Source organism: Coregonus clupeaformis, unplaced genomic scaffold, assembly GCF_020615455.1.
Source record: "Coregonus clupeaformis isolate EN_2021a unplaced genomic scaffold, ASM2061545v1 scaf0052, whole genome shotgun sequence".
Classification (NCBI taxonomy): Eukaryota; Metazoa; Chordata; class Actinopteri; order Salmoniformes; family Salmonidae; genus Coregonus; species Coregonus clupeaformis.
The window spans coordinates 460,952-480,000 of NW_025533507.1; the positions used below are offsets into that span (position 1 = coordinate 460,952).

At 37.6% G+C, this 19,049-nt stretch overlaps 1 protein-coding gene across 5 annotated transcripts in view; it reads right to left on the minus strand.

Moving 5' to 3' along the window:
- Positions 1-19,049, minus strand: part of LOC121567799 (glutamate receptor 4-like) — a 135,459-nt gene that overhangs the window by 18,895 nt on the left and 97,515 nt on the right. For all 5 annotated transcript variants that reach the window (XM_041878087.2, XM_041878088.2, XM_041878091.2 and 2 more), the window contains exon 14: positions 16,860-17,058. In XM_041878087.2, coding sequence (XP_041734021.2) covers positions 16,860-17,058 — 199 coding nt within the window. The remainder of the gene's footprint in view (positions 1-16,859; positions 17,059-19,049) is intronic.

The window sequence follows — 19,049 nt, forward strand, 5'->3', positions numbered from 1 at the left end:
TCTCTCTCCATTATGAAGTGTTATTCTCTCTCTACGTTATGAAGTGTTATTCTCTCTCTCAGTTATGAAGTGTTATTCTCTCTCTTTGTTATGAAATGTTATTCCCTCTCTCGATTATGAAGTGCTATTCCCTCTATCTGTTATGAAATGTTATTCCCTTTCTCTCCGTTATTAAATGTTATTCCCTCTCTCCATTATGAAGTGTTATTCCCTCTATTTGTTATGAAATGTTATTCCCTCTCTCTCCGTTATGAAGTGTTATTCTCTCTCTCCGTTATGAAGTGTTATTCCTCTCTCTCCGTTATGAAGTGTTATTCTCTCTCTCTCCGTTATGAAGTGTTATTCCCTCTCTCCGTTATGAAGTGTTATTCTCTCTCTCCGTTATGAAGTGTTATTCTCTCTCTTTGTTATGAAATGTTATTCCCTCTCTCCGTTATGAAGTGCTATTCCCTCTATCTGTTATGAAGTGTTATTCCCTTTCTCTCCGTTATTAAATGATATTCCCTCTCTCCATTATGAAGTGTTATTCCCTCTATTTGTTATGAAGTGTTATTCCCTCTCTCTCCATTATGAAGTGTTATTCCCTCTCTCCATTATGAAGTGTTATTCTCTCTCCGTTAATAAGTGTTATTCCCTCTATTTGTTATGAAATGTTATTCCCTCTCTCCATTATGAAGTGTTATTCTCTCTCCGTTAATAAGTGTTATTCCCTCTCTCCTTTATGAAGTGGTATTCTCTCTCTCCGTTATGAAGTCTTATTCTCTCTCTCCTTTATGAAGTGTTATTCTCTCTCTCCGTTATGATATGGTATTCTCGCTCTCTGTTATGAAGTGTTATTCTCTCTCTCCGTTATGAAGTGTTATTCTCTCTCTCTCCGTTATGAAGTGTTATTCCCTCTCTCCATTAAGAAGTGTTATTTTCTCTCTCCGTTATGAAATGTTATTCCCACTCTCCGTTATGAAGTGTTATTCTGTCTCTCTCCGTTATGAAATGTTATTCCCTCTCTCCGTTGTGAAATATTATTCTCTCTCTCTCCGGTATGAAGTGTTATTCCCTCTCTCCGTTGTGAAATGTTATTCTCTCTCTCCGGTATGAAGTGTTATTCCGTCTATCTGTTATGAAATGTTATTCCCTCTCTCTCCGTTATGAAGTGTTATTCTCTCTCCGTTATTAAGTGTTATTCTCTCTCTCCGTTATGAAGTTTTATTCTCTCTCCGTTATGAAGTGGTATTCTCTCTTTCTGTTATGAAGTGTTATTCTCTCTCTCCATTATGAAGTGTTATTTTCTCTCTCTCCGTTATGAAGTGTTATTCCCTCTCTCCGTTATGAAGTGTTATTCTCTCTCTCGTTTATGAAGTGTTATTCTCTCTCTCCGTTTTGAAGTGTTATTATCTCTCTCCGTTATGAAGTGTTATTCCCTCTCTCCGTTATGAAGTGTTATTCCCTCTCTCCGTTATGAAGTGTTATTCTCTCTCTCCATTATGAAGTGTTATTCTCTCTCTCCGTTATGAAGTGTTATTCCCTCTCTCCATTATGAAGTGTTATTCTCTCTCTCCATTATGAAGTGTTATTCTCTCTCTGTTATGAAATGGTATTCTCTCTCTCTGTTATGAAGTGTTATTCTCTCTCTCCGTTTTGAAGTGTTATTCTCTCTCTCCGTTATGAAATATTATTCCCTCTCTCTCCGTTATGAACTGTTATTATCTCTCTCCGTTATGAAGTGTTATTCCCTCTCTCCATTATGAAGTGTTATTCCCTCTCTCCGTTATGAAGTGTTATTCTCTCTCTCCATTATGAAGTGTTATTCCCTCTCTCTCCTTTATGAATTGTTATTCTCTCTCTCCGTTATGAAGTGTTTTCCTCTCTCTCTCCGTTATGAAGTGTTATTCTCTCTCTCCATTATGCAGTGTTATTCCCTCTCTCCATTATGATGTGTTATTCTCTCTCTCTGATATGAAGTGTTATTCTTTCTCTCCATTATGAAGTGTTATTCCCTCTCTCTCCATTATGAAGTGTTATTCCCTCTCTCCGTTATGAAGTGTTATTCTCTCTCTCCATTATGAAATGTTATTCTCTCTCTCCGTTATGAACTGTTATTCCCTCTATCAGTTATGAAGTGTTTTTCCCTATCTATCTGTTATGAAGTGTTATTCTCTCTCTCCATTATGAAGTGTTATTCCTCTCTCTCCATTATGAAGTTTTATCTCTCTCTCTCCGTTATGAAGTGTTATTCCCTCTATCCGTTATGAAGTGTTATTCTCTCTCTCCGTTATGAAGTGTTATTCCCTCTATAAATTATGAAATGTTATTCCCTCTCTCTCCGTTATGAAGTGTTATTCTCTCTCTCCGTTATGAAGTGTTATTCTCTCTCTCTCCGTTATGAAGTGTTATTCCCTCTCTCCATTATGAAGTGTTATTCTCTCTCTCTGATATGAAGTGTTATTCTCTCTCTCCATTATGAAGTGTTATTCCCTCTCTCCATTATGAAGTGTTATTCTCTCTCTCCGTTATGAAGTGTTATTCTCTCTCTCCGTTATGAAGTGTTTTCTCTCTCTCTCTCCGTTATGAAGTGTTATTCTCTCTCTCCATTATGAAGTGTTATTCCCTCTCTCCGTTATGAAGTGTTATTCTCTATCTACGTTATGAAGTGTTATTCTCTCTCTCCGTTTTGAAGTGTTATTATCTCTCTCCGTTATGAAGTGTTATTCCCTCTCTCCATTATGAAGTGTTATTCCCTCTCTCCGTTATGAAGTGTTATTCTCTCTCTCCATTATGAAATGTTATTCTCTCTCTCCGTTATGAAGTGTTATTCTCTCTCTCTGATATGAAGTGTTATTCTCTCTCTCCGTTATGAAGTGTTATTCCCTCTCTCTCCATTATGAAGTGTTATTCCCTCTCTCCGTTATGAAGTGTTATTCTCTCTCTACGTTATGAAGTGTTATTCTCTCTCTCAGTTTTGAAGTGTTATTATCTCTCTCCGTTATAAAGTGTTATTCCCTCTCTCCATTATGAAGTGTTATTCTCTCTCTCCATTATGAAATGTTATTCTCTCTCTGTTATGAAATGGTATTCTCTCTCTCTGTTATGAAGTGTTATTCTCTCTCTCCGTTTTGAAGTGTTATTCTCTCTCTCCGTTATGAAATATTATTCCCTCTCTCTCCGTTATGAACTGTTATTATCTCTCTCCGTTATGAAGTGTTATTCCCTCTCTCCATTATGAAGTGTTATTCCCTCTCTCCGTTATGAAGTGTTATTCTCTCTCTCCATTATGAAATGTTATTCTCTCTCTCCGTTATGAAGTGTTATTCCCTCTCTCTGTTATGAAGTGTTATTCTCTCTCTCCATTATGAAGTGTTATTCTCTCTCTCCGTTATGAAGTGTTATTCTCTCTCTCTCCGTTATGAAGTGTTATTCTCTCTCTCCGTTATGAAGTGTTATTCTCTCTCTCTCCATTATGAAGTGTTATTCCCTCTCTCCATTATGAAGTGTTATTCTCTCTCTCTGATATGAAGTGTTATTCTTTCTCTCCATTATGAAGTATTATTCCCTCTCTCCATTATGAAGTGTTATTCCCTCTCTCCGTTATGAAGTGTTATTCTCTCTCTCCATTATGAAATGTTATTCTCTCTCTCTCCGTTATGAAGTGTTATTCCCTCTCTCTGTTATGAAGTGTTATTCTCTCTCTCCATTATGAAGTGTTATTCCCTCTCTCTCCGTTATGAATTGTTATTCTCTCTCTCCGTTATGAAGTGTTTTCTCTCTCTCTCTCCGTTATGAAGTGTTATTCTCTCTCTCCATTATGAAGTGTTATTCCCTCTCTCCATTATGAAGTGTTATTCTCTCTCTCTGATATGAAGTGTTATTCTCTCTCTCCATTATGAAGTGTTATTCCCTCTCTCCATTATGAAGTGTTATTCTCTCTCTCCGTTATGAAGTGTTATTCTCTCTCTCCGTTATGAAGTGTTTTCTCTCTCTCTCTCCGTTATGAAGTGTTATTCTCTCTCTCCATTATGAAGTGTTATTCCCTCTCTCCGTTATGAAGTGTTATTCTCTCTCTACGTTATAAAGTGTTATTCTCTCTCTCCGTTTTGAAGTGTTATTATCTCTCTCCGTTATGAAGTGTTATTCTCTCTCTCCGTTATGAAATGTTATACTCTCTCTGTTATGAAATGGTATTCTCTCTCTCTGTTATGAAGTGTTATTCCCTCTCTCCGTTATGAAGTGTTATTCTCTCTCTACGTTATGAAGTGTTATTCTCTCTCTCCGTTTTGAAGTGTTATTATCTCTCTCCGTTATGAAATGTTATACTCTCTCTGTTATGAAATGGTATTCTCTCTCTCCATTATGAAGTGTTATTCCCTCTCTCCGTTATGAAGTGTTATTCTCTCTACGTTATGAAGTGTTATTCTCTCTCTCCGTTTTGAAGTGTTATTATCTCTCTCCGTTATGAAGTGTTATTCCCTCTCTCCATTATGAAGTGTTATTCCCTCTCTCCGTTATGAAGTGTTATTCTCTCTCTCCATTATGAAATGTTATTCTCTCTCTCCGTTATGAAGTGTTATTCTCTCTCTCTGATATGAATTGTTATTCTCTCTCTCCGTTATGAAGTGTTATTCCCTCTCTCTCCATTATGAAGTGTTATTCTCTCTCTCCGTTATGAAATGTTATACTCTCTCTGTTATGAAATGTTATTCTCTCTCTCTGTTATGAAGTGTTATTCCCTCTCTCCGTTATGAAGTGTTATTCTCTCTCTACGTTATGAAGTGTTATTCTCTCTCTCCGTTTTGAAGTGTTATTCTCTCTCTCCGTTATGAAATGTTATACTCTCTCTGTTATGAAATGGTATTCTCTCTCTCCATTATGAAGTGTTATTCCCTCTCTCCGTTATGAAGTGTTATTCTCTCTCTACGTTATGAAGTGTTATTCTCTCTCTCCGTTTTGAAGTGTTATTATCTCTCTCCGTTATGAAGTGTTATTCCCTCTCTCCATTATGAAGTGTTATTCCCTCTCTCCGTTATGAAGTGTTATTCTCTCTCTCCATTATGAAATGTTATTCTCTCTCTCCGTTATGAAGTGTTATTCTCTCTCTCTGATATGAATTGTTATTCTCTCTCTCCGTTATGAATTGTTATTCCCTCTCTCTCCATTATGAAGTGTTATTCCCTCTCTCCGTTATGAAGTGTTATTCTCTCTCTACGTTATGAAGTGTTATTCTCTCTCTCCGTTTTGAAGTGTTATTATCTCTCTCCGTTATGAAGTGTTATTCCCTCTCTCCATTATGAAGTGTTATTCTCTCTCTCCATTATGAAATGTTATTCTCTCTCTGTTATGAAATGGTATTCTCTCTCTCTGTTATGAAGTGTTATTCTCTCTCTCCGTTTTGAAGTGTTATTCTCTCTCTCCGTTATGAAATATTATTCCCTCTCTCTCCGTTATGAACTGTTATTATCTCTCTCCGTTATGAAGTGTTATTCCCTCTCTCCATTATGAAGTGTTATTCCCTCTCTCCGTTATGAAGTGTTATTCTCTCTCTCCATTATGAAATGTTATTCTCTCTCTCCGTTATGAAGTGTTATTCCCTCTCTCTGTTATGAAGTGTTATTCTCTCTCTCCATTATGAAGTGTTATTCCCTCTCTCCATTATGAAGTGTTATTCTCTCTCTCCGTTATGAAGTGTTATTCTCTCTCTCCGTTATGAAGTGTTTTCTCTCTCTCTCTCCGTTATGAAGTGTTATTCTCTCTCTCCATTATGAAGTGTTATTCCCTCTCTCCGTTATGAAGTGTTATTCTCTATCTACGTTATGAAGTGTTATTCTCTCTCTCCGTTTTGAAGTGTTATTATCTCTCTCCGTTATGAAGTGTTATTCCCTCTCTCCATTATGAAGTGTTATTCCCTCTCTCCGTTATGAAGTGTTATTCTCTCTCTCCATTATGAAATGTTATTCTCTCTCTCCGTTATGAAGTGTTATTCTCTCTCTCTGATATGAAGTGTTATTCTCTCTCTCCGTTATGAAGTGTTATTCCCTCTCTCTCCATTATGAAGTGTTATTCCCTCTCTCCGTTATGAAGTGTTATTCTCTCTCTACGTTATGAAGTGTTATTCTCTCTCTCAGTTTTGAAGTGTTATTATCTCTCTCCGTTATGAAGTGTTATTCCCTCTCTCCATTATGAAGTGTTATTCTCTCTCTCCATTATGAAATGTTATTCTCTCTCTGTTATGAAATGGTATTCTCTATCTCTGTTATGAAGTGTTATTCTCTCTCTCCGTTTTGAAGTGTTATTCTCTCTCTCCGTTATGAAATATTATTCCCTCTCTCTCCGTTATGAACTGTTATTATCTCTCTCCGTTATGAAGTGTTATTCCCTCTCTCCATTATGAAGTGTTATTCCCTCTCTCCGTTATGAAGTGTTATTCTCTCTCTCTCCGTTATGAACTGTTATTCTCTCTCTCCGTTATGAAGTGTTATTCCCTCTCTCTGTTATGAAGTGTTATTCTCTCTCTCCATTATGAAGTGTTATTCCCTCTCTCTCCGTTATGAATTGTTATTCTCTCTCTCCGTTATGAAGTGTTTTCTCTCTCTCTCTCCGTTATGAAGTGTTATTCTCTCTCTCCATTATGAAGTGTTATTCCCTCTCTCCATTATGAAGTGTTATTCTCTCTCTCTGATATGAAGTGTTATTCTTTCTCTCCATTATGAAGTATTATTCCCTCTCTCCATTATGAAGTGTTATTCCCTCTCTCCGTTATGAAGTGTTATTCTCTCTCTCCATTATGAAATGTTATTCTCTCTCTCCGTTATGAAGTGTTATTCCCTCTCTCTGTTATGAAGTGTTATTCTCTCTCTCCATTATGAAGTGTTATTCCCTCTCTCTCCGTTATGAATTGTTATTCTCTCTCTCCGTTATGAAGTGTTTTCTCTCTCTCTCTCCGTTATGAAGTGTTATTCTCTCTCTCCATTATGAAGTGTTATTCCCTCTCTCCATTATGAAGTGTTATTCTCTCTCTCTGATATGAAGTGTTATTCTCTCTCTCCATTATGAAGTGTTATTCCCTCTCTCCATTATGAAGTGTTATTCTCTCTCTCCGTTATGAAGTGTTATTCTCTCTCTCCGTTATGAAGTGTTTTCTCTCTCTCTCTCCGTTATGAAGTGTTATTCTCTCTCTCCATTATGAAGTGTTATTCCCTCTCTACGTTATAAAGTGTTATTCTCTCTCTCCGTTTTGAAGTGTTATTATCTCTCTCCGTTATGAAGTGTTATTCTCTCTCTCCGTTATGAAATGTTATACTCTCTCTGTTATGAAATGGTATTCTCTCTCTCTGTTATGAAGTGTTATTCCCTCTCTCCGTTATGAAGTGTTATTCTCTCTCTACGTTATGAAGTGTTATTCTCTCTCTCCGTTTTGAAGTGTTATTATCTCTCTCCGTTATGAAATGTTATACTCTCTCTGTTATGAAATGGTATTCTCTCTCTCCATTATGAAGTGTTATTCCCTCTCTCCGTTATGAAGTGTTATTCTCTCTCTACGTTATGAAGTGTTATTCTCTCTCTCCGTTTTGAAGTGTTATTATCTCTCTCCGTTATGAAGTGTTATTCCCTCTCTCCATTATGAAGTGTTATTCCCTCTCTCCGTTATGAAGTGTTATTCTCTCTCTCCATTATGAAATGTTATTCTCTCTCTCCGTTATGAAGTGTTATTCTCTCTCTCTGATATGAATTGTTATTCTCTCTCTCCGTTATGAAGTGTTATTCCCTCTCTCTCCATTATGAAGTGTTATTCTCTCTCTCCGTTATGAAATGTTATACTCTCTCTGTTATGAAATGTTATTCTCTCTCTCTGTTATGAAGTGTTATTCCCTCTCTCCGTTATGAAGTGTTATTCTCTCTCTACGTTATGAAGTGTTATTCTCTCTCTCCGTTTTGAAGTGTTATTCTCTCTCTCCGTTATGAAATGTTATACTCTCTCTGTTATGAAATGGTATTCTCTCTCTCCATTATGAAGTGTTATTCCCTCTCTCCGTTATGAAGTGTTATTCTCTCTCTCCGTTTTGAAGTGTTATTATCTCTCTCCGTTATGAAGTGTTATTCCCTCTCTCCATTATGAAGTGTTATTCCCTCTCTCCGTTATGAAGTGTTATTCTCTCTCTCCATTATGAAATGTTATTCCCTCTCTCCGTTATGAAGTGTTATTCTCTCTCTCCGTTATGAAGTGTTATTCTCTCTCTCTCCGTTATGAAGTGTTATTCCCTCTCTCCGTTATGAAGTGTTATTCTCTCTCTACGTTATGAAGTGTTATTCTCTCTCTCAGTTATGAAGTGTTATTCTCTCTCTTTGTTATGAAATGTTATTCCCTCTCTCGATTATGAAGTGCTATTCCCTCTATCTGTTATGAAATGTTATTCCCTTTCTCTCCGTTATTAAATGTTATTCCCTCTCTCCATTATGAAGTGTTATTCCCTCTATTTGTTATGAAATGTTATTCCCTCTCTCTCCGTTATGAAGTGTTATTCTCTCTCTCCGTTATGAAGTGTTATTCTCTCTCTCCGTTATGAAGTGTTATTCTCTCTCTCTCCGTTATGAAGTGTTATTCCCTCTCTCCGTTATGAAGTGTTATTCTCTCTCTCCGTTATGAAGTGTTATTCTCTCTCTTTGTTATGAAATGTTATTCCCTCTCTCCATTATGAAGTGCTATTCCCTCTATCTGTTATGAAATGTTATTCCCTTTCTCTCCGTTATTAAATGATATTCCCTCTCTCCATTATGAAGTGTTATTCCCTCTATTTGTTATGAAATGTTATTCCCTCTCTCTCCATTATGAAGTGTTATTCCCTCTCTCCATTATGAAGTGTTATTCTCTCTCCGTTAATAAGTGTTATTCCCTCTATTTGTTATGAAATGTTATTCCCTCTCTCCATTATGAAGTGTTATTCTCTCTCCGTTAATAAGTGTTATTCCCTCTCTCCTTTATGAAGTGGTATTCTCTCTCTCCGTTATGAAGTCTTATTCTCTCTCTCCTTTATGAAGTGTTATTCTCTCTCTCCGTTATGATATGGTATTCTCTCTCTGTTATGAAGTGTTATTCTCTCTCTCCGTTATGAAGTGTTATTCTCTCTCTCTCCGTTATGAAGTGTTATTCCCTCTCTCCATTAAGAAGTGTTATTTTCTCTCTCCGTTGTGAAATGTTATTCCCACTCTCCGTTATGAAGTGTTATTCTGTCTCTCTCCGTTATGAAATGTTATTCCCTCTCTCCGTTGTGAAATATTATTCTCTCTCTCCGGTATGAAGTGTTATTCCCTCTCTCCGTTGTGAAATATTATTCTCTCTCTCTCCGGTATGAAGTGTTATTCCGTCTATCTGTTATGAAATGTTATTCCCTCTCTCTCCGTTATGAAGTGTTATTCTGTCTCCGTTATTAAGTGTTATTCTCTCTCTCCGTTATGAAGTTTTATTCTCTCTCCGTTATGAAATGGTATTCTCTCTTTCTGTTATGAAGTGTTATTCTCTCTCTCCATTATGAAGTGTTATTTTCTCTCTCTCCGTTATGAAGTGTTATTCCCTCTCTCCGTTATGAAGTGTTATTCTCTCTCTACGTTATGAAGTGTTATTCTCTCTCTCCGTTTTGAAGTGTTATTATCTCTCTCCGTTATGAAGTGTTATTCCCTCTCTCCATTATGAAGTGTTATTCCCTCTCTCCGTTATGAAGTGTTATTCTCTCTCTCCATTATGAAATGTTATTCTCTCTCTCCGTTATGAAGTGTTATTCCCTCTCTCTCCATTATGAAGTGTTATTCTCTCTCTCCATTATGAAATGTTATTCTCTCTGTTATGAAATGGTATTCTCTCTCTCTGTTATGAAGTGTTATTCTCTCTCTCCGTTTTGAAGTGTTATTCTCTCTCTCCGTTATGAAATATTATTCCCTCTCTCTCCGTTATGAACTGTTATTATCTCTCTCCGTTATGAAGTGTTATTCCCTCTCTCCATTATGAAGTGTTATTCCCTCTCTCCGTTATGAAGTGTTATTCTCTCTCTCCATTATGAAGTGTTATTCCTCTCTCTCCTTTATGAATTGTTATTCTCTCTCTCCGTTATGAAGTGTTTTCTCTCTCTCTCTCCGTTATGAAGTGTTATTCTCTCTCTCCATTATGCAGTGTTATTCCCTCTCTCCATTATGATGTGTTATTCTCTCTCTCTGATATGAAGTGTTATTCTTTCTCTCCATTATGAAGTATTATTCCCTCTCTCCATTATGAAGTGTTATTCCCTCTCTCCGTTATGAAGTGTTATTCTCTCTCTCCATTATGAAATGTTATTCTCTCTCTCCGTTATGAACTGTTATTCCCTCTATCAGTTATGAAGTGTTTTTCCCTATCTATCTGTTATGAAGTGTTATTCTCTCTCTCCATTATGAAGTGTTATTCCCTCTCTCTCCATTATGAAGTTTTATACTCTCTCTCTCCGTTATGAACTGTTATTCCCTCTATCCGTTATGAAGTGTTATTCTCTCTCTCCGTTATGAAGTGTTATTCCCTCTATAAATTATGAAATGTTATTCCCTCTCTCTCCGTTATGAAGTGTTATTCTCTCTCTCCGTTATGAAGTGTTATTCTCTCTCTCCGTTATGAAGTGTTATTCTCTCTCTACATTATAAAGTGTTATTCTCTCTCTCTGATATGAAGTGTTATTCTCTCTCTCCATTATGAAGTGTTATTCCCTCTCTCCATTATGAAGTGTTATTCTCTCTCTCCGTTATGAAGTGTTATTCTCTCTCTCCGTTATGAAGTGTTTTCTCTCTCTCTCTCCGTTATGAAGTGTTATTCTCTCTCTCCATTATGAAGTGTTATTCCCTCTCTCCGTTATGAAGTGTTATTCTCTATCTACGTTATGAAGTGTTATTCTCTCTCTCCGTTTTGAAGTGTTATTATCTCTCTCCGTTATGAAGTGTTATTCCCTCTCTCCATTATGAAGTGTTATTCCCTCTCTCCGTTATGAAGTGTTATTCTCTCTCTCCATTATGAAATGTTATTCTCTCTCTCCGTTATGAAGTGTTATTCTCTCTCTCTGATATGAAGTGTTATTCTCTCTCTCCGTTATGAATTGTTATTCCCTCTCTCTCCATTATGAAGTGTTATTCCCTCTCTCCATTATGAAGTGTTATTCTCTCTCCGTTAATAAGTGTTATTCCCTCTATTTGTTATGAAATGTTATTCCCTCTCTCCATTATGAAGTGTTATTCTCTCTCCGTTAATAAGTGTTATTCCCTCTCTCCTTTATGAAGTGGTATTCTCTCTCTCCGTTATGAAGTCTTATTCTCTCTCTCCTTTATGAAGTGTTATTCTCTCTCTCCGTTATGATATGGTATTCTCTCTCTCTGTTATGAAGTGTTATTCTCTCTCTCCGTTATGAAGTGTTATTCTCTCTCTCTCCGTTATGAAGTGTTATTCCCTCTCTCCATTAAGAAGTGTTATTTTCTCTCTCCGTTATGAAATGTTATTCCCACTCTCCGTTATGAAGTGTTATTCTGTCTCTCTCCGTTATGAAATGTTATTCCCTCTCTCCGTTGTGAAATATTATTCTCTCTCTCTCCGGTATGAAGTGTTATTCCCTCTCTCCGTTTGTGAAATATTATTCTCTCTCTCTCCGGTATGAAGTGTTATTCCGTCTATCTGTTATGAAATGTTATTCCCTCTCTCTCCGTTATGAAGTGTTATTCTGTCTCCGTTATTAAGTGTTATTCTCTCTCTCCGTTGTGAAGTTTTATTCTCTCTCCGTTATGAAATGGTATTCTCTCTTTCTGTTATGAAGTGTTATTCTCTCTCTCCATTATGAAGTGTTATTTTCTCTCTCTCCGTTATGAAGTGTTATTCCCTCTCTCCGTTATGAAGTGTTATTCTCTCTCTACGTTATGAAGTGTTATTCTCTCTCTCCGTTTTGAAGTGTTATTATCTCTCTCCGTTATGAAGTGTTATTCCCTCTCTCCATTATGAAGTGTTATTCCCTCTCTCCGTTATGAAGTGTTATTCTCTCTCTCCATTATGAAATGTTATTCTCTCTCTCCGTTATGAAGTGTTATTCCCTCTCTCCATTATGAAGTGTTATTCTCTCTCTCCATTATGAAATGTTATTCTCTCTCTGTTATGAAATGGTATTCTCTCTCTCTGTTATGAAGTGTTATTCTCTCTCTCCGTTTTGAAGTGTTATTCTCTCTCTCCGTTATGAAATATTATTCCCTCTCTCTCCGTTATGAACTGTTATTATCTCTCTCCGTTATGAAGTGTTATTCCCTCTCTCCATTATGAAGTGTTATTCCCTCTCTCCGTTATGAAGTGTTATTCTCTCTCTCCATTATGAAGTGTTATTCCCTCTCTCTCCTTTATGAATTGTTATTCTCTCTCTCCGTTATGAAGTGTTTTCTCTCTCTCTCTCCGTTATGAAGTGTTATTCTCTCTCTCCATTATGCAGTGTTATTCCCTCTCTCCATTATGATGTGTTATTCTCTCTCTCTGATATGAAGTGTTATTCTTTCTCTCCATTATGAAGTATTATTCCCTCTCTCCATTATGAAGTGTTATTCCCTCTCTCCGTTATGAAGTGTTATTCTCTCTCTCCATTATGAAATGTTATTCTCTCTCTCCGTTATGAACTGTTATTCCCTCTATCAGTTATGAAGTGTTTTTCCCTATCTATCTGTTATGAAGTGTTATTCTCTCTCTCCATTATGAAGTGTTATTCCCTCTCTCTCCATTATGAAGTTTTATACTCTCTCTCTCCGTTATGAACTGTTATTCCCTCTATCCGTTATGAAGTGTTATTCTCTCTCTCCGTTATGAAGTGTTATTCCCTCTATAAATTATGAAATGTTATTCCCTCTCTCTCTCCGTTATGAAGTGTTATTCTCTCTCTCCGTTATGAAGTGTTATTCTCTCTCTCTCCGTTATGAAGTGTTATTCCCTCTCTCCATTATCAAGTGTTATTCTCTCTCTCTGATATGAAGTGTTATTCTCTCTCTCCATTATGAAGTGTTATTCCCTCTCTCCATTATGAAGTGTTATTCTCTCTCTCCGTTATGAAGTGTTATTCTCTCTCTCCGTTATGAAGTGTTTTCTCTCTCTCTCTCCGTTATGAAGTGTTATTCTCTCTCTCCATTATGAAGTGTTATTCCCTCTCTCCGTTATGAAGTGTTATTCTCTATCTACGTTATGAAGTGTTATTCTCTCTCTCCGTTTTGAAGTGTTATTATCTCTCTCCGTTATGAAGTGTTATTCCCTCTCTCCATTATGAAGTGTTATTCCCTCTCTCCGTTATGAAGTGTTATTCTCTCTCTCCATTATGAAATGTTATTCTCTCTCTCCGTTATGAAGTGTTATTCTCTCTCTCTGATATGAAGTGTTATTCTCTCTCTCCGTTATGAAGTGTTATTCCCTCTCTCTCCATTATGAAGTGTTATTCCCTCTCTCCGTTATGAAGTGTTATTCTCTCTCTACGTTATGAAGTGTTATTCTCTCTCTCAGTTTTGAAGTGTTATTATCTCTCTCCGTTATAAAGTGTTATTCCCTCTCTCCATTATGAAGTGTTATTCTCTCTCTCCATTATGAAATGTTATTCTCTCTCTGTTATGAAATGGTATTCTCTCTCTCTGTTATGAAGTGTTATTCTCTCTCTCCGTTTTGAAGTGTTATTCTCTCTCTCCGTTATGAAATATTATTCCCTCTCTCTCCGTTATGAACTGTTATTATCTCTCTCCGTTATGAAGTGTTATTCCCTCTCTCCATTATGAAGTGTTATTCCCTCTCTCCGTTATGAAGTGTTATTCTCTCTCTCCATTATGAAATGTTATTCTCTCTCTCCGTTATGAAGTGTTATTCCCTCTCTCTGTTATGAAGTGTTATTCTCTCTCTCCATTATGAAGTGTTATTCCCTCTCTCTCCGTTATGAATTGTTATTCTCTCTCTCCGTTATGAAGTGTTTTTCTCTCTCTCTCCGTTATGAAGTGTTATTCTCTCTCTCCATTATGAAGTGTTATTCCCTCTCTCCATTATGAAGTGTTATTCTCTCTCTCTGATATGAAGTGTTATTCTTTCTCTCCATTATGAAGTATTATTCCCTCTCTCCATTATGAAGTGTTATTCCCTCTCTCCGTTATGAAGTGTTATTCTCTCTCTCCATTATGAAATGTTATTCTCTCTCTCCGTTATGAAGTGTTATTCCCTCTCTCTGTTATGAAGTGTTATTCTCTCTCTCCATTATGAAGTGTTATTCCCTCTCTCTCCGTTATGAATTGTTATTCTCTCTCTCCGTTATGAAGTGTTTTCTCTCTCTCTCTCCGTTATGAAGTGTTATTCTCTCTCTCCATTATGAAGTGTTATTCCCTCTCTCCATTATGAAGTGTTATTCTCTCTCTCTGATATGAAGTGTTATTCTCTCTCTCCATTATGAAGTGTTATTCCCTCTCTCCATTATGAAGTGTTATTCTCTCTCTCCGTTATGAAGTGTTATTCTCTCTCTCCGTTATGAAGTGTTTTCTCTCTCTCTCTCCGTTATGAAGTGTTATTCTCTCTCTCCATTATGAAGTGTTATTCCCTCTCTCCGTTATGAAGTGTTATTCTCTCTCTACGTTATAAAGTGTTATTCTCTCTCTCCGTTTTGAAGTGTTATTATCTCTCTCCGTTATGAAGTGTTATTCTCTCTCTCCGTTATGAAATGTTATACTCTCTCTGTTATGAAATGGTATTCTCTCTCTCTGTTATGAAGTGTTATTCCCTCTCTCCGTTATGAAGTGTTATTCTCTCTTACGTTATGAAGTGTTATTCTCTCTCTCCGTTTTGAAGTGTTATTATCTCTCTCCGTTATGAAATGTTATACTCTCTCTGTTATGAAATGGTATTCTCTCTCTCCATTATGAAGTGTTATTCCCTCTCTCCGTTATGAAGTGTTATTCTCTCTCTACGTTATGAAGTGTTATTCTCTCTCTCCGTTTTGAAGTGTTATTATCTCTCTCCGTTATGAAGTGTTATTCCCTCTCTCCATTATGAAGTGTTATTCCCTCTCTCCGTTATGAAGTGTTATTCTCTCTCTCCATTATGAAATGTTATTCTCTCTCTCCGTTATGAAGTGTTATTCTCTCTCTCTGATATGAATTGTTATTCTCTCTCTCCGTTATGAAGTGTTATTCCCTCTCTCTCCATTATGAAGTGTTATTCTCTCTCTCCGTTATGAAATGTTATACTCTCTCTGTTATGAAATGTTATTCTCTCTCTCTGTTATGAAGTGTTATTCCCTCTCTCCGTTATGAAGTGTTATTCTCTCTCTACGTTATGAAGTGTTATTCTCTCTCTCCGTTTTGAAGTGTTATTCTCTCTCTCCGTTATGAAATGTTATACTCTCTCTGTTATGAAATGGTATTCTCTCTCTCCATTATGAAGTGTTATTCCCTCTCTCCGTTATGAAGTGTTATTCTCTCTCTACGTTATGAAGTGTTATTCTCTCTCTCCGTTTTGAAGTGTTATTATCTCTCTCCGTTATGAAGTGTTATTCCCTCTCTCCATTATGAAGTGTTATTCCCTCTCTCCGTTATGAAGTGTTATTCTCTCTCTCCATTATGAAATGTTATTCTCTCTCTCCGTTATGAAGTGTTATTCTCTCTCTCTGATATGAATTGTTATTCTCTCTCTCCGTTATGAATTGTTATTCCTCTCTCTCCATTATGAAGTGTTATTCCCTCTCTCCGTTATGAAGTGTTATTCTCTCTCTACGTTATGAAGTGTTATTCTCTCTCTCCGTTTTGAAGTGTTATTATCTCTCTCCGTTATGAAGTGTTATTCCCTCTCTCCATTATGAAGTGTTATTCTCTCTCTCCATTATGAAATGTTATTCTCTCTCTGTTATGAAATGGTATTCTCTCTCTCTGTTATGAAGTGTTATTCTCTCTCTCTCCGTTTTGAAGTGTTATTCTCTCTCTCCGTTATGAAATATTATTCCCTCTCTCTCCGTTATGAACTGTTATTATCTCTCTCCGTTATGAAGTGTTATTCCCTCTCTCCATTATGAAGTGTTATTCCCTCTCTCCGTTATGAAGTGTTATTCTCTCTCTCCATTATGAAATGTTATTCTCTCTCTCCGTTATGAAGTGTTATTCCCTCTCTCTGTTATGAAGTGTTATTCTCTCTCTCCATTATGAAGTGTTATTCCCTCTCTCCATTATGAAGTGTTATTCTCTCTCTCCGTTATGAAGTGTTATTCTCTCTCTCCGTTATGAAGTGTTTTCTCTCTCTCTCTCTCCGTTATGAAGTGTTATTCTCTCTCTCCATTATGAAGTGTTATTCCCTCTCTCCGTTATGAAGTGTTATTCTCTCTCTACGTTATGAAGTGTTATTCTCTCTCTCCGTTTTGAAGTGTTATTATCTCTCTCCGTTATGAAGTGTTATTCTCTCTCTCCGTTATGAAATGTTATACTCTCTCTGTTATGAAATGGTATTCTCTCTCTCTGTTATGAAGTGTTATTCTCTCTCTCCGTTATGAAGTGTTATTCTCTCTCTCCGTTATGAAGTGTTATTCTCTCTCTCCGTTATGAAGTGTTATTCCCTCTCTCTCCGTTATGAAGTGTTATTCTCTCTCTCCTTTAGGACCCGATAACCCTCAGCCTTAGCTAATGAGCCACAGCCAGGAGTAGAGAGGCCAGTGTGTGTGTGCCTGGCCGGGATTTGCTGCGGCGTGACGGACACATATCCCATAATAATGTAAGCCTCTCTCTCTCTCTCTCTCTCTCTCTCTCTCTCTCTCTCTCTCTCTCTCTCTTGCTCTCTCTCTGTGTGTGTGCATGTGTGTGTGTGCTAGCTTGTCTGTGTGTGTGTGTGTACTCACCCTGAAGAACTCCTTGGTGGAGCCTGAGTCCAGTGTTCCATAGGCAATCTCCGTCTGCTTGGCCAGGTCCTCAGCACTCTCTATGGGCGACACCATCCTCTCCACTGTGAGGAAAGCAGCCAGGTTGGCCGTGTAGGACGAGATTATGATGAGAGTGAAGAACCACCACACGCCACCCACTATTCGCCCCGACAGAGACCTGAGACAGGGGAGGAGAGGAGAGGAGAGGAGAGGAGAGGAGAGGAGAGGAGAGAGGAGGAGGAGAGGAGAGGAGAGGAGAGGAGAGGGAGGGAGAGGAGAGGAGAGGAGAGGAGAGGAGAGGGAGGGAGGAAAAGAAAGATGGGTGAGGGAGAAGAGAGAAAAGGAGGGAAAATCAGAAATAAAGATAAATGTGTGTTACTCACTGATAAGAGTGCAGTAAACAGAGAAACAGTCAATTGAGGTTCTCTAAATTGAACTCCAGAGTTCAAATATGCTTTGTTTCATTGGCACCACAGTGAGAGAGGCAACACAGTCAAAGCAATCAACATTCAAACCAATTCAACATCAATTCAACATCAATTTAACATCAATTCAACATCAATTCAACATCAATTCAACATCAGTTCAACATCAGTTCAACATCAATTTAACCTCAATTCAACATCAATTCAACATCAGTTCAACATCAATTTAACATCAATTCAACATCAATTTAACATCAATTCAACATCAGTTCAACATCAGTTCAACATCAATTTAACATAAATTCAACATAAATTCAACATCAGTTCAACATCAATTTAACATAAATTCAACATCAATTTAACATCAATTCAACATCAATTCAACCACCACCAGAACAAAAGATAACACAGCATGAGTGCACTCTTTAATTACCCCTCACGATCTCTCTGTTTTCTCTCTCTGTTTCTCTGTTTCTCTCGCTCTCTGTTCTCTCAAAGAGAGAATATCAAAGTGAATGGAAGAGGCAGTGTTGTTGGTTTATTGTATTTGTTTTATTTGAGGTAGAGAAGGAGAGAGAGCGAGAGAGAGCGAGAGAGAGAGAGAGAGAGAGAGAGAGAGAGAGAGAGAGAGAGAGAGAGAGAGAGTAAAAGGAGAGGGAAGCTTTGACTATTCTTTAAAGGTGAAGGAGATTACCCAGGCTCCCCAGAGGGAGGGGAAGGGGCGGGCCTTTCTCTTCAAACAGAGAGCAGGAAACAACAACAAGTGTCGCTTTCAAATCCAACAAATCCCTTTCAGCTTCCATGTAATACCCTTCTGTAAACCTATGGCAATAATTATTCCATTCCACTTGAACCTTTATTGCATTAGAGCAACACGACATGTGAGGGTGTGTGTTATGGCCATTATTGTCCTGAGTGTGCAGTTGTCTACAAAGGCCACACTGTTGTGTCTTATCTGCATTTCCCTGTTTTGATGTTTTGGTAACTATAGACAAGACAGTTTAACTAACCGGTTTGGATATATTGGTAATGTTACGTTCCCATGCAAGAAAACCAAAAACGTCCCTCAAACAGAAGAGGGAACTAATGAAGAGTCACAGACCAACAACCAAAACCAAACAGGTGGGGTTTTAGGAGGGGTTCTGAAAGACACTCATGGGGGTGTCCACTGAAAGTTGACTAGCAACAACAACTGGAACCTAAAAGACACCCACCATGAGCGCCCACTAAATTTGCCCAAGAAGAGGCTAAAAAAAAAAAAAAAAAACTGAAAGACAGGAAGCAAACCACAAAGTGGAGCAAAATGAAATCAGGGAAGATCAGATAAAGGATTGTCTTTCTAGAAATCAAATAGGGAGAGCCAACTAAAGGTGTTGATCCTCCACCTCTCTCAAGACAACTGGAGCACTGGGCCAGCCACTCTAAAATAGCACCTTCCCACTAACAAGATGGCAACCAGCACAGGTGTAACAGATGCTGACTAACAAGGTGACACCAATCGGTGCGCCCTATGTGCTAACGTGCTATACATGCTTAAGTCCAACCTCAAAACATAAATGGAAAAACCAAAATCTGTAACAGTAACTACAGACAAGACAGTTTAACTAACCTGTTTGGATAGATTGGTAACAACAGACAAGACGGTTTAACTAACCTGTTTGGATAGATTGGACATTACAGACAAGACAGTTTAACTAAAGATGTAGGGTCTGTCGTAGCGGCGCACAATTGGCCCAGCGTCGTC